Source organism: Lactuca sativa, chromosome 8 (genome assembly GCF_002870075.4).
Source record: "Lactuca sativa cultivar Salinas chromosome 8, Lsat_Salinas_v11, whole genome shotgun sequence".
NCBI lineage: Eukaryota > Viridiplantae > Streptophyta > Magnoliopsida > Asterales > Asteraceae > Lactuca > Lactuca sativa.
The window spans coordinates 324,162,524-324,177,991 of NC_056630.2; the positions used below are offsets into that span (position 1 = coordinate 324,162,524).

A 15,468-nucleotide genomic window follows, 5' to 3' on the forward strand; every position below is an offset into this window, starting at 1 on the left:
AAGGGGAAATTAATGTATTACTGAAGTGTAGCGCTATAAGAACTACTGCTGTACTAACTACCTTAAACCGGATTTATATTAAGGCATCATGTGATTAATTGTACCATACTATCGACTGGATAACAACAACAAGGGTAAGTCGTAAAAAGAAATGACGTTTAGCACCCGCAGACCTGCAGGTCCGGCTGTAGCTAGCAGCAAGGTGTAGGATAGTCAATCCAGTATAGATCTATACGCAAACTCACGCTCTCCCTCCAAGAGACTCTGGCTACAACTCGGGCCATGACATTGAAGGCATGCTCCGATACAGTGGATCACAATTGTTAACGTATTCATGTATATGTAATGTATTGTTACTCGTTCTAGTATTGTTTGTACATGTTCTCTTCCTAGTATAATCGTATATGTTCTCTTTCTAGTATAGTTGTATATGTTCTCTTTCTAGTATAGTTGTATATGTTCTCTTTCTAGTATAGTTGTATATGTTCTCTTTCTAGTAAGTATAGTATTGTACTGTAATGTTCTAGTTGTAATGTATGTTCTCTCTATCTAGCAAGTATTGACTCATGAATGAACTGACTCATTGTATGATATCGCGTTCTAGTAATAGTTCTAGTATCTTCCTAAACTACCCATATGGTAGTTTACTAGTAATCTGACTGGTACGTATGGACATGGATGTATACCCTTGCTACCCAAGGGCATTGGATGAACTGGAAGGGCCTTTATGACTATATATGTACACATGATATATAACTAATATTTAAACGACCTTCGGACGGGTACCCGATATCCCACCAGACCACATCCAAATCGAGGAAAAGGAAACATGGTGAATAGCCTTCCTAAGTCTTTTAAACATTGCTTATATAACTATACATATACGGGCATGTAATTTATAATATAAAAGCATAAAATAAGGTTTATTGTCTAAGAAAATATCGACTTGATGTCAATCTATAAAACGGTTTGAAAGCATGGTTTGATAAAACAGTTTAAGTATAAGGAAACATTTGTTTGAAAACACAATTGTAAATGAGTTTGAATGGAAACATACAGAGTAAAATCTACAGTTTAATAAGGAGTTTTAAACATAATAAATGTTTACGATAAACATTTGAAGGAAAACTGTTTGGTAAAACGGCTAATGAGTAGCCAATTATTTGAATGTTGTTTATTAATCACAAGTGATTGATATAATAACTAGCATGATTCTACTTGTATCCCCCCCCATAAAACATTTAAAAACAGTTAAAACATTGATTAAGGGGTATGAACTCACCTGTTGTGGGTGATACGGATGAACTGGAGAGGTAGGATCGCTAGGTGTCAAGTGAAGTCTTGAACACACTCTATGATCCTAGTTAACATATAATATCACATATATGTAACAAATTAGTCTATAAACAACTAATAAACAAGTCAAGACACCCTAGGACATGCTAAACACCTTTATCAAGTGTTATTAGCCTCTAGGATTGCATCTAAGTGTTTGTAGGGGAAGCTATTATGTGTAGGGCTCAAGGAAAACTCCATAAGGGAGTTCACGACCCTAAAGACACTACTAAATGAGTTTACGGTCGTAAACTCATGAGTTTACGGCCGTAAGCTCATACTTATGTGTCCATTTGATGTTTGATGCTCTATAAGGTCCTAAGAAGCATTTCTACTTTAATGGTTTGGTCTAAGGAAGAGTTTAGGGCATAATATAACTCCTTTTAGGAGTTTACGACCCTGGGACCATATCCCTTGGAGATTACGGCCGTAATCTCCCTTGGGAGGGTGTTTGTGGTGTTTTCAAGTCCCTAATTTTACTAGGAACTAAACTTATGCTAGTGTACAAGGCTTTAGAAGAGTTTATAGCACCATTTGGCACTATTATTTGGAGTTCACGGCCCTGGAACTTCTTGGGCCGTGAACACCTTTTTCTTGGTGTTCTAAAGGTGTTTGCTAGTCCTAAACACATTAGGGTACTTTTCTAAATTAGTCTCTTGGCTTAAGGAAGGTTTTTAGGGTGTTTTGGCACCTAAAAATGGAGTTCACGGCCCAAGAACTTCCTTGGCCGTGAACTCACTTTCACCCTTTGTTTCTAATTGATTTTGTTGTCTAAACATGTAATGGTGGCTTCTAGTTTGAGTTCCAAGGATTTGAGGGACATTGGGCACTCTTTTGGCCCTTAAAAAGGAGTTTACTCCCCAAGGTGTTCTTGGGTGGTAAACTCACAGATCTTGGTGTTTTGACATGATTTTGATGTTTCTAAACACAATCTAAGCTATATAATACAACTAGATAGAAGTACTCACGATTTGGGATAAAAACCCGAAGATCCGTGAGAGAGAATTCGGCTTTTCTCTAGTTGGAAATGTAACTAATGAATAAATATGGTTCAGATTTCTATATATAGTCCTGAGTTTTTGGTAAAAAAATATTTTATTCCCGGAATGAACTCTAATATCCTAGAGTATTGGAATAAAAGTGTTGCACAAAACCCTAGTGCATCCACTCTCCTGATATCTCCTTAAGTGCTAATCCTGAAATACTCAAACTTATACCCAAAATCTGGAATTTCACTGTAACTGTTCTAACTTCTATTGGCTTGATTTGGTTTGTTCAGAATGGAAATTTCGGGTTGTCACACATTCCAACCCGATGGTTGTGGGCCAGGAGTACTCCATCCTGGTAGGATGATTGGACTCATAGTATGTTGGCATTCCAACCCGATGGTTTAGGGGCCTGGGGTATTCCATCCTAAGGGATGATTGGACCCATAGTAGCTATTGTTGTACGTATAGGTGTTTGGGCATTCCAACCCGATGGTTGTGGTCCGAGAGTATTCCATCCCGGTAGGATGATTGGGCTCGTGTTATGTAGGCATTCCAACCCGATGGTTGAGGGCTGAGGGTATTCCAACCGGAAGGTTGATTGGACCCGTAGTATGTTGTTCTTTTTTGTATGCGTATGTTTATGTGTGTATGGGTACTTTGGGGGAACTCACTAAGCTTTATGGCTTACAGTTGTGGTTTATTGTTTCAGGTGCTTCAGGAGATCGTGGTAAGGCGAAGGCGTGATCGTACCGCTCCTCATGTTTTATGATTTATGTGATATGGTTCTGGGGGAATACTCTGATGTTTAAACTATCTTGAAAACAAGATGTACGAACGTAATGGTTTTTGAATAAAATAAAATGTTTTAATTTGGTTGAAATTTTTGGTCGTTACACAGATTTTCTTTTTGATACACTTTCTTCAAATCACTTCATCGCTTTCTCCACTTTTCCATTGATGTTTCATGTTGTTCCACAAGTCATTAAACAACATGATCTCCTTGTTCATCTTCCCCCATTTGGAGTACACCTGATGTTTTGAACTAGGGGTGAGCATTTGGACCGGTGGACCGGACCGAACCATTTTTTTGGACCCCCGGGCCGGTTCTCGGTTCTAAGATTTCTCTCCGGTCTAGTCCGGTTTTTTTTCCCGGTTCGGTCCGGTTTTTACCGGGTTTAGAACCGGTTGGACATGTTAAAGATTTCTATGATGTTTTTTAAACACTCATAACTCATTCGTTTTAAGTCGGATTGACTTGCGATTTTTTCGAACATTTTGTTTACAGTTCGTAAATGAATTTAGACTATAATTTTGTTTATTTTGGTATTATATTCACCGAGTTACAATCCTTCAAAGTAGAGCTATCAAAGCTGGAAAAATTCAGCTTTTCAGCAAGATTTTCTAATCTGTGACGTTTTTTAAACACTCATAACTCTTTTGTTTTAAGTCGGATTGACCGGTGATTTTTTCCAATATTTAGTTTATAGTTTGTAGATGAGTTTAGACTATAGTTTTGTTTATTTTTGTATTATATTCACTGAGTTACAATCCTTCAAAGTAGAGCTATCAAAGCTGAAAAAATTCAGCTTTTCAGCAAGATTTTGTAATCTGTGATGTTTTTTAAACACCCATAACTCATTCGTTTTAAGTCGGATTGACCTCCGGTTTTTCCAACATTTAGTTTATAGTTGTAGTTGAATTTAGACTATAATTTTGTTTATTTTGGTATTATATTCACTGAGTTATAATCCTTTAAAGTAGAGCTATCAAAGCTGAAATATTTCAACTTTTTAGTATTATTTTATACTATAATTCCGAGTCCGCATTTAGCACATGTGGTAGAGTTTTAAGTGAGTATCAGACTAGTTTGCAAATTGAAAGTTATAATATTATACATCAATGTAGATTACTTATACTCTATGCAATTAAAGTTGTACCGGTCCAAATGGGTCCAAAACCGGAAAACCCGGACCTGGACCTGGACACGGACACGACTCATCCGGTCCGGTCCATGGTCCACAAAATTCTCCATAACCGGTCCGGTCCAGTCAGGTCCAAATGCTCACCCCTATTTTGAACGGTATTCTCCACGGTTCATTCATTTATGGAACCTATGTAAAACGTGAATCCAAAAGCGGTCATGCTTTTGATCTTTTCCAACCTTCGCATCTTCTGAAATATCGATCTAAGATTGTGTCAACACTAACATTTTCAGGGGTTCCCAACATTTAGTCTCTGCCTTCTCTTTTCTTTTAGTTGCTGCTCGAGTGGGCTGAGTTTCTATAACGAATTCCGGTTCGGAATCAGAAACGACTGTTTCTAGTTGTGTTTGTGTTTGTTGAACAAACTCGGGTTGAGACAAAAAATCAAATGGATTAAAATTTATGTCGGGTTGTGGTAGTGTTTGTGTTTGTGGTAGTGGTTGCGCTGGTCATTGTGGAAAATACGGAAACATACCGCCGTAGTGATAATACGGGGGTGAGAAAATTTGTTGATCAAATGAAGGTATTGGGGTGTTGGTGTTTCTGACTGGTGTTTTTTCTTTGCTAGGCCTTTTGGAAGAAGACATTTTTCAAAAAAAAAATTGGATGAAAAAATTGTGTAAATATTTGTGTAAAGGTGGTGTGAATGTTTAAAATGGTAATATATATATATATATATATATATATATATATATATATATATATATATATATATATATATAGAGAGAGAGAGAGAGAGAGAGAGAAAGAGAGAGGTAAGTTAAATCGAGAATACTCAAAAAGTTGAAAACGCGAGAACAGAACTTTTATAAATCTTTAGATCTATGGCTAATAAAAATAATCATTTATGTAAATTCTAGAAATTATAGGATGAAATTGTAATTTTAAAGTTGAAGTAAAGGTATTAAAGGTTTTGATTTCCATGAATTTAGGGGAAATCCGTCAATATCTCTTTAATTAAATCAGGGCTACATCCCACAACCACCATAAACCCTTATCAGTCACCTAGCGTCGACCACATCTCTATGAGAAGAATCAATTCTCTTATTCTCCACAGCCACCATTGCAACCGTAATCCGACCGCCATCATTCTCTGTTATCTTTTGATTTCAAATTTCAGCAGATTCGTTTATGATAACCTCAGTTGTAGCTCTGTCTTCATCTCGATTTCTTGCGTGTATATATATATATATATATATATATATATATATATATATATATATATATATATATATATATATATATATATATATATATATATATATATATATCGGAAACCAACTGCACAACTCCATCGTCAAACATCACCGAGTAACCACCAACCTTTCCTCATTGGTATTCTGGTAATAGAAAATTTTATTTCCTTTTATATCTAGACATAAACATATCATTTAGAGGCCATGTACTCGAATGGGATAGTATGGATGTTGTTTAATATAGATGCAACTGAACATAATCATTTATGATTATATCTAAATGATTATAACTATAGGCAATATATTTTTTAAGAACACCACTTGTAATCATTTATGATTATAACGAAATGAATATAACTATAGGTAATTTAAATTTTAAGAACACCGGTTGTAATCCTTTATGATTATAAAACATGTTTTTGCTATGAATCATTCTTTTTAACATTTTGTAAATATTGTATTGTATTTACAATTATTGTCATTATTTTGTAGAGATTGAACAAAGAAAAAGGATGCTGGAAAGTTTTAGGTATCACTACTGCATGTCACAAAAGCTCACAAATCAGACAATATTTATTGTTTTAAAGAGGTGATGACCAATTACAAATTATTTGTAGTTTGCGATTTGATTCAAAGGGAAGAATGGGATTGCGATCGATTCAAGAGAAGACTGACATAGGGATGAATTTTGCAACTTTTTTTTTTTTTTTGTTTCAGAAGCGGTTTAATCCTTATTTGTTATGATCATGTATAAATATATGAACTTAGTCTTGGAACATTTATTTATGAATATTTAGTTGTATAAATGTATGAACTTGATGGAAGTGATTTAAATCATATATGATTAAGAATGTATAGCATTTTCTATATCAATATTGTATTTTATTCATTTATGATAACATGTGTATTTTGATTTTTTATTCCCTAAAAAAAATTAGTTAAAATACTAATCTAATAGAGTTATGACCACATTATCATTTTATTCATTTATGAATGAAGTTAGGTGAACTAAAAATGAAGAAAAAAACGTCCTTAAAAAAAATTGCAGGAAAAAAATTTATTTGTTTTTTTAATTTGACAGAAAAGTCCACTGAGAAATAACTTATACTCCATTACCAAAAAAAAATATTAATTTCTTTTTTTTAGGTAACTACAGTTATTATTTATTAGTGCTATGACTAAGGAAATGTGGAATTAAATTTTAATATGTTACAGTTTAATTTAAAAACCAATTTATTAATTTACTATTGTAAAATGATTGGTTTAAAAACTTTCTCGCGTTCTCAACCTTTTCATGTTATATATATATATATATATATATATATATATATATATATATATATATATATATATATATATATATATATATATATACCGGTTCTTTTGGAATGTACCGTTTCTTTTGGAATGTACCGCTTGTGTTCGAAACGGTGTTAATGTTAATAAGGCATCAACGGGCATTTCCAGATATATTATTCAAAAGAACCGGCACAATACGCCTAATCAATTGGAGTTGCGAAAATTCTGTCCATATTGTTACAAACATACGATTCACGGGGAAGTAAAGAAATAGATCGAATCGAGCACCTATGCCCTTATCTATCTTACAAGGAAAAGGAAAAAATGACATATTATATATATATATATATATATATATATATATATATATATATATATATATATATATATATATATATATATATATATATATATATATATATATATATATATATATATATATATATATATATATATATATATATATATATATATATATATATATATATATATGGAGTAAAAAAAAATACACGAATCTTGACCGTTCAACTGTCAAACATGGAATAAAGCAACAGCCAATCAAATACCACGGTGCTCTACAGCCACACTGCGGGCAAAACCTCGCAAGACTGCGGTCTGGGGGCGGTGTGCGCGGTCCAGGTGGCACGAACCGCGGTCTCAGGCCACAGCCACACTGTATGGCCTAATAGGACCCTTATGTCTTACAGCAAACTACGCCTTATTATTCCCTAGCTTGCCCTTTTTGCAGGTTTCTAATTGAACTCATGCCAAAAGTCTGTTGTTGTTTTCAATTATTTCATTGTTGACGTACTAAAATCAATTACGAGTTACAAATACTTGAGATAATTTCAGATCATCATAAGTGAACCACACTAAACTGTTTTGGTCTAAGCTGCTAAACAGTTTTTGTAGGTAAATAACGGCTTTAAAAAAATCAAATTATCAATGTTTTTCTTTAGAAAAATATTTTTTTTGTAATGCATTTTCAGTGTAAATATAGGCTTTCTGAAATTTGGCTTAATATATAAAGGATTAAAGAACCACAAAAGCAAAACACAAAATAGAAAAGCAAAGTGTATGAATATGAGAATCCCAATAGAATTAAGAGGTCAAAAACACCATACAATATTTAACCCCAACTAAGTTGTAGTCCAAAGTCCAAACATGTTTTTTTTTTTTTTTTTTTTTTTTTGCTAATCTTTATCCCACATAAATTTTAACTTAACCTGGGTTAAAGAAAAGGGTCCCCGCAAAGCATCAATGGTCAAGACTCCACAGCTTCAACCCCAGAAGCATTAACATGGTGGTTGTACGAATTACCAAAACTACCCCTCCCACCACCACCACCACCACCCCTTCCCCTACCACCACCATTATAGTTTCGTGGGTAATAATTTCCCGGCTGCTGCTCATAGTAATTGTTCCTTCCATTCTGGTAAGGTCCGCCTCTGCCGCCACTTCGACCGCCACGCCCATTCGAGTAACCTCTCCGACCACCACCACGACCACCACCGCCGCCACCTCTCTGGTTCTGATAGGGTCGCCGGTTTACGTGTTGGTCTTTGTTGTCTTCACCTCCCGCTTGTGGTTCTGTTGGCTCTTCTTGAACTTGTACTTCAATCGAGTTTTCAGCTTCTGTTTCATCCTGGTGAGAATAAATAAATAAATAAAACTTTTTTATTTTATGATGAAAAAAAATGATATGAATCACATTCCATTTTATCCTCAATCACTACCTTATAGACAGAATAAAAGCTATACCTTGTGAGAATTTTCAATAGGGGCAGATTGGTCTTCATAAGTTTCACTTCTTTGATGATCTGTTACATCTTCTTCCTGTCAAACAATTGAAAATTGGAAAAGAAATATAAATCAATAAACCAAATCCAGACTTTTTTTCACAACATCAATAATGAATTATAAACATGAGTTGTTACTTGTTACACAAGAATTGTAATAATTAGTACAAAAATTGAGAACTTTTTATGTGAGGATCAGGCTGCTATGGAGAAAAATGCCTGAGAAAACAATGACCTCAAGATGAAGTTATGCATTGGGGAAACAACTTAACATTATTCGCAGCTTTCTTTCTTTCAAGGGTTGCAATAGAGAAAATCTTTCTAAAAAACATATAAGATATTGACATTTGACAACATTTCAGATAAGAGAGAATCAAAGTTCAAAACAAAGTTTTGCTTGATCGATGTATGCATTTTATAGAGGGGATAGAAGTTAGATACGTCTCCTTCATTTTCAATTAAATGAGGAGAAAATGTAGAGGTTGGATGCTGAAAGCACAATGTACATCAAGACAAACAACAAAACTGGGAGAATGCAAGCAGATTTCTATAAGAAACACAAAAGATGATAGAAACCCAGAATTATACCTTTTGTTCATATCGAGTGACTGAAGCCTCCAGCTGAACAGGCACTTGGAATGAATAATTTCCAGCAGCTTCAGCCGCAACATCAGCAGGAGCTTTCATCTCTGGCGTTATTTTGAAGTAATCTGAGCCCATAATCTTTGTCAACTTCTCTCTCAAATCAGCATCTGTAAAATAAAGCAGTTACTCGAAGCAGAGTTTATGTAAACATTACAATGAGTTGAAAGAAAGTATATTGTATCATACAAGTAACATTGCTATTTGAATCAATATGCTGCTCAGACTTTGAAAGCCAAAGCTTAGCATGCTCAACGCATCTCTGTAAGGCATCTTGATGCGAAAGACTAGAGTCCACGGGTCTAGAAATCAAAAGAGAGCCCATCATTGAGATCAAATCCAAATCCCTCTCTCCCAACATGACAGCAGCATCATCATCGGTAACATAATCATACGTCAAGCAACAATTCCTCTCGTGCGACCTTGTCAACATTATCGAATTGAAATCATTTTGCGATTTGACCTCAAACATACTCCCGAAGTAAATCAAACTCAGCAGATCGTCCACCGCTAAAGCCGGAGGCTCCGTTTCCTGTTGCTCTTTATCTAGGGTTTGTGCTTTATTACTGTCATCGTCGTTATCATTGTCTTCCGATGCCGTCACATGACGGCGTTGAAGCGCGAGACTGATTTCTTCATCGATGGCCACGGATAGGGGCTGACGGAACTTCTCTAGCTCGTCAACAGCGGCGATGATCGCAGGCTTCGATTTCAGGAGTTCCTCCTGTTCCTTGTTCTTGATAATGGATTTTCCCTGAGCGATGGAATCTTCGAGCTGCGCGATTCGGTTGAGCTTTTTCCTTAGGTTACGGATGCGTTTGTTGATAAGAGTGAGCACTGGTCCATCAGTGACGTCAGAAGTAGCCGTGCCTGACGCCATTTCTGGAATTCGCAGTTGTTGCGAGAAGGAATGGGGTAACGGAGAGGATATTGAGGTATCGGAGCCGCCGTCAACGGCGGTGTTGAAAGATTTTTGGTAGGGTTTGCAGGGAGGGCAAGATCGAAGCGGCGGCAAGTTGGGGTTGAAAGACTTAAGGGAGAGGGATGGCTTCTCGTTATCCCGGGTGTTTTTATTGCATTTCGAAAAAAAAAATTAGTGTCAAAAATTAAAACAAAAACATAGGAAAAATGGTTATCTTTTTTTTCCTAGCATTATGTTATAACACTATTTTTTTGTCACATGATCCTCGTTTTATAATACCTAGGTATGTTATTCAAGTCCATGTTGGAACTAGACTCAACCGATTCAAATCCGAAAACCAAATAAGAGTAATTATATGGACCGATTAGCCAATACGGATTCGGTTCGATTCGGATATTAATCGGTTTGGTTCGATTATTACCTGAATAACTTGAATAACATGTACAAAATGATCAAGAAGCTAATATACTTAAAATAACCGAATAAACCATATTATGATTCTGTAACACAAATAACATTTACAATATCATTATAAATATTTTATTTTTTATGACCCATAACAAATCTTTTAAAAAAAACAAATTTGTTAATTAAAAATAATGTAAAGTATATATAATTATTTTAAAGGTGCAAAAAAATGTTAGAATTTGTATAGAGAATGTAAACACGAATTAACTATTATTGAGATATAAGAATGTAAAATCCAATCACCAAAATCTTGAGATATGGTTATTAAGCAACATATTAAACACTAAACATTAAACACCGAAAAATTCATATATAAGTATATAAGTTAAACATTAAACATTTAACACCCAAACTAAAATATAAATATTAAGTTTTTAACCATATCCAAAATAACATTTGGCAATAGTTGAGAAGATTGATCAATTTTGAAACGATGAGGACGAGCGTAGGGTTTTTTCTATTGTGAACGACGATGACAGAAATGTGAATCATGATTTCGATTTTTATCGATCAGAAAAAGGGGACGAGGAATGTAGGGCACTGCTTCGAGCTCGACTTCGATCGGATAAGGGTTACTACTTACTAGCGACTACTGAGGGTTAGTAATCAGGATTAATATTAAATGACTTTTCAATTCCGGGTCGAGTATATAGATTCGAATAAGCTCTTATTTGGGCAAACCCGAACAGAATAACCCGGGAATCAAGACTAATTCTCAACCTGAAAACCGAATCGAATTGTTTATTCGGGACTAATTCAGTTGGGTTCGGTTTGGGTTTCGGTTCGATTCGGTTTTTCGGGCCAATTCTCATCCCTAATAACATCAATTGAGGAAATAGTCATCATGTTAGAAATATATAATAACACTCACTAATTTCCATATAATCACTTTTTGGTGTTTTATATCAAGTTCCTTTTAAAAAAACAATATATAATTTTATAAAACATTATATTTAAATAAAACATAATATTTATAAACTAAAATAAACATTGCATTTAAATTAGATATAATATTCAAATTAAAAAAAATACAAGAAAAAAATAATATACATAATTTATTTTTCCTAAACAACGCTATTCATCATCGTTACCGTCGAAGATATAATCCGTCAAAGTCCTCTCGAAGTTGTCTATGTTTATTTGTGTCCTGAATGTGGGGATGTCAACGAAGACAAACCGGACGGGGGTTGCATCCCCCACCCCCACCCACAAAATTCCCCCGTTCCACCACCTCCGTCACCACCCCAAATCCCTAGATTACCCCCGCCCCCGCCCCTATTTGGGATGTCTTTTTTTTTGCTAAAAAATTTGTGTTTTTGGGACTAAAATAAGATTGTTTAGGCTAAAATGAGTTGTTTTTTAGGTAAAAAAAACAATTATTTATAGAATAATTTACATGTTAAAAACAAAAATATTATAACATCTCAAAAATGTTATAGTAACAACTTAAAAACATGGTATTTTGTTGATTTTGGATGCTCAAAAACATTGTTATTATTTATTATATTTATATAACTAATATATATTAATATAAATAATATATTAACAGGGCCTACATTGGGGGTTCGGGATGGGACTGCCCACCCCCGCCCCCACCCTCCGAAATTAAAACAGGGATTAACCTTACCCCCGACTCTGATTTTTTTAACAAATATCCCCTATAGGGGATTAGGGTCCCACATGACTTTTTGACATCCCTACCTGAATGTCACTGACTCTATGCAAATATTATGTTGTTCTTGGTTGAAATTGATTGTGTTTGGGATGCATTGGGATATAGTGTGCAATATTTCGTCATTTATCTTCTACTATCATGTTATGCATTATGATACACACATACATGGTATATCGTAGAGTTTCTAAGTCCAATGGTTGTGTTGCATATTCCACTATATGTCACTTCAACTTTAGAACTCCAAAAGAACGTTCCACATGTTTACGTGCTCATTATTGTCTTCTCTTGAATAATTTATTTCTTTCTTCAAACGGATGTCGGAATGCCTTCATGAATGTGGAATATGGAGGATATATTCCATCTGTAAGGTAATACCTAAACTGTATTTGTTTTCCATTCACTGTGAAAGGAGCATCAAGTGCATTTCCTGACAAAAGATCGTCAAATATTGGCAACTGATGTAGAACGTTGGTGTCGTTGTTGCAACCCACAACCCCGAAAAATGCATGTCAAATCAATAAATCTTGGGAAGCAACAACCTCTAAAACCAACGAAGGCGATCCATGATGACCACTTGCATATTGTCATTTCCATGCTACTTGACTATTTTTCCATTTCTAATGTGTGCAGTCAATGCTTCCAAGCATTTCGAGAAATCCATGTCTTTCTTCATGCACTGCATAAAGTTCTTGCATATCATGCAACGAAGGTTTTTGTGACAACCCATAAAATATGTCAACAACCATCGTTAGAATTTAATGCTACCAACGACACTTAATTGAACAGACCTGTAATCGCACGACATGTAATTAAACATATTCAAATGTGATCTTAATTACGACTCAAAAATTTTGTGCGCAAAAAACCATGTCATCTTATAAGCAGGCAATCATTTTCAGAACGTACGCATTATCGCAAGCCCAAAATATAAACTTCATAAAAATTCAACTTCGTACAGAAAATGTATACTTTTTTTAGGAAATAAGAATATATCGCATGCTAAACTTCACGACGTTGAAAACTACAAAGAGAACGATTGATGTTTTTCAAAATCCGCCAAAAGACAAAATGTAATCTACACAAAGTAGGATTTAAGGGACATAGAATGCCTAAAAAGAAACTCGTATAAGAGATTTATGATTTTTATAATATCATAAGGGTTATAAAATATAGGCTAAAAACGAAATTCAGTATTAGCCAAAACGACCAAAAGGAAAGTTGTTGTATACGTCAAGATCTACACGGATATATAAAAGTCGTTGAAAGCGTAGTTCGTATGCGAGAGTTACGAATTTTCAAAGGTTATAAAGTATATTTGCGTACACATGCACACGGTACGCGGCGTGCACTCTGACACCCTAATTCGTCAAGACACTAATGGCGTGGCACCATGAGAAGAGAACACGTATCAACACCTGGGTGGTTCACGTGCAAGTTGCACAGTGTGTATTGCACGACGCGCTGTAACATCCCGAAATTCAAGACCAAAAATTTCATTTTTGATTAATTAATTCATAAAACATTCATTAGAAAATATTGTATAAACACGTCATCTCAAAACCAAGTATCATATTTGAAACCCACAACCATGAACAAATGTCATATCAGACTACAATCCCAGAAAACACCGTGCGGAAATCATATGTGAGTGTGTGTGATGCCATGCTACGCCGTCGGCTCCTTCCCCTTGGATGAAGAGGTACCTGAAACCAAAAACTGAAACCGTAAGCACAAAGCTTAGTGAGTTCCCCCATCATACCACATACCATACAATACCATCAGTATCTTTCAACCGGTAATCATCATCGGTATCTTTCAACCGGTAATCGTCATCGGTATCTTTCAATCGATAACTGGGGACTATTCCACCCCCTACCACTAGCATAAAATAGCAAGATATAAGCACACATTCAGACATATCTGGGTACTAACCTACCCCTTGGTCCTAAGGACCACTGTCAGGGAAACTATCCCTATCATGTAACATATCATACAAATGTAACTCATAACCAAACGCATACCAGACCAAGATAAATTATCACAAAGACAATTATCTTTTAAATACTCCTCAATGGTGGGCCAGCATTGTGGCCTTAGACCCACCCCTACTGGAAGGTAACTCACCTCGTAGCTGTTGAACTGTGCGGGAATCCTCTGACTGTTGCCGCTGCTGCTCTGGAAATCATCCGGCTATAATTCCCACAAAACACTTAGTTAGAAACTGACATCTACCCTTAGGGTAAAATGACCATTTTACCCCTTGACCAAGTCAAAGTCAAAGTCAACTTCCAGTTGACCTAACTCGCCACGTTGGCTCACCAACTCGCCAAGTCCCTATCCTTCCATCAGACCTCATAATCGTCTCTACTCGTCGAGTTAGGCGATGACTCGACGAGTTTTTCCTTCTAAAAGAACACCGACTGAATCCACATCCGACTCGCCGAGTTGTATGAACAACTCGTCGAGTTCATCATCAACTGATACTCATGTCCTGTCTTGACTCGCTGAGCTGTATGAACAAGTCGTCGAGTTACTCTTCATCCTATGAACACGTTCTGTCCTCGACTCGCCGAGTTGATGAACAACTCACCGAGTACCATGAAGATTGTCTTGGACTCGTCGAGTCCGTTCATGCACTCGCCGAGTACCATGAATTCCCAGAACACTTTGCTTAGTCCAGAACGTTGGGTCACTCCCCGGGACTCCTAAAACCCTTTCACACTCAACTGGTCCTTATGACCCTCACTAATATGGGACCAAAACCCTTGGACTCGCCGAGTCTATCACATTCCTTACTAAGAACTTCGATTTCTGATGTACAACACTTAACCAAATGATAGATCCAGACCCCTAAACTCGATCTAGCACGTAAAGTTACAAACTTTATGTGCATGCATGGGACATTAGAGCTTAAAAGGCTCTAAAATGGTTCTTTTGTTGCATGGGGCCTTCCTTGGTGCAAAAAGCAGCCTAGATCTGACTTGTGGCTCATAAAATGACATGATACAGAAGCCCAAACCCCCAACCATGTTTGCAAACATGGTTGGCCACCAAAAATGGCTTATAAAAGCCCTAAATCACCTCAAAGAGGGATCTAACAAATGAATGAGCAAGGTTTAGACTTTATACCTTCCAAAGACTGCAAATGATGAACCAAACTC

The 15,468-nt window shown here is 35.8% G+C and overlaps 1 protein-coding gene and 1 long non-coding RNA gene across 2 annotated transcripts; one reads left to right on the forward strand and one right to left on the reverse strand.

Annotated features, from left to right (window-relative positions):
- The first annotated feature begins 5,259 nt into the window (after positions 1-5,259).
- Positions 5,260-6,369, forward strand: LOC111877829 (uncharacterized). The gene is made up of 2 exons (XR_002845542.3): positions 5,260-5,649; positions 5,995-6,369. It is a non-coding gene; the product is annotated as an uncharacterized LOC111877829 (long non-coding RNA).
- Positions 6,370-7,803: 1,434 nt separating this feature from the next.
- On the reverse strand, positions 7,804-10,306 carry LOC111877832 (uncharacterized). The gene is made up of 4 exons (XM_023874336.3): positions 9,432-10,306; positions 9,189-9,352; positions 8,563-8,637; positions 7,804-8,446 (listed from the first exon to the last, which is right to left on the reverse strand). Exons 1-4 carry the CDS (start codon positions 10,120-10,122, stop codon positions 8,066-8,068), a joined length of 1,311 nt encoding a protein of 436 aa, XP_023730104.1. The 5' UTR covers positions 10,123-10,306; the 3' UTR covers positions 7,804-8,065.
- Between the last annotated feature and the right edge of the window lie 5,162 nt (positions 10,307-15,468).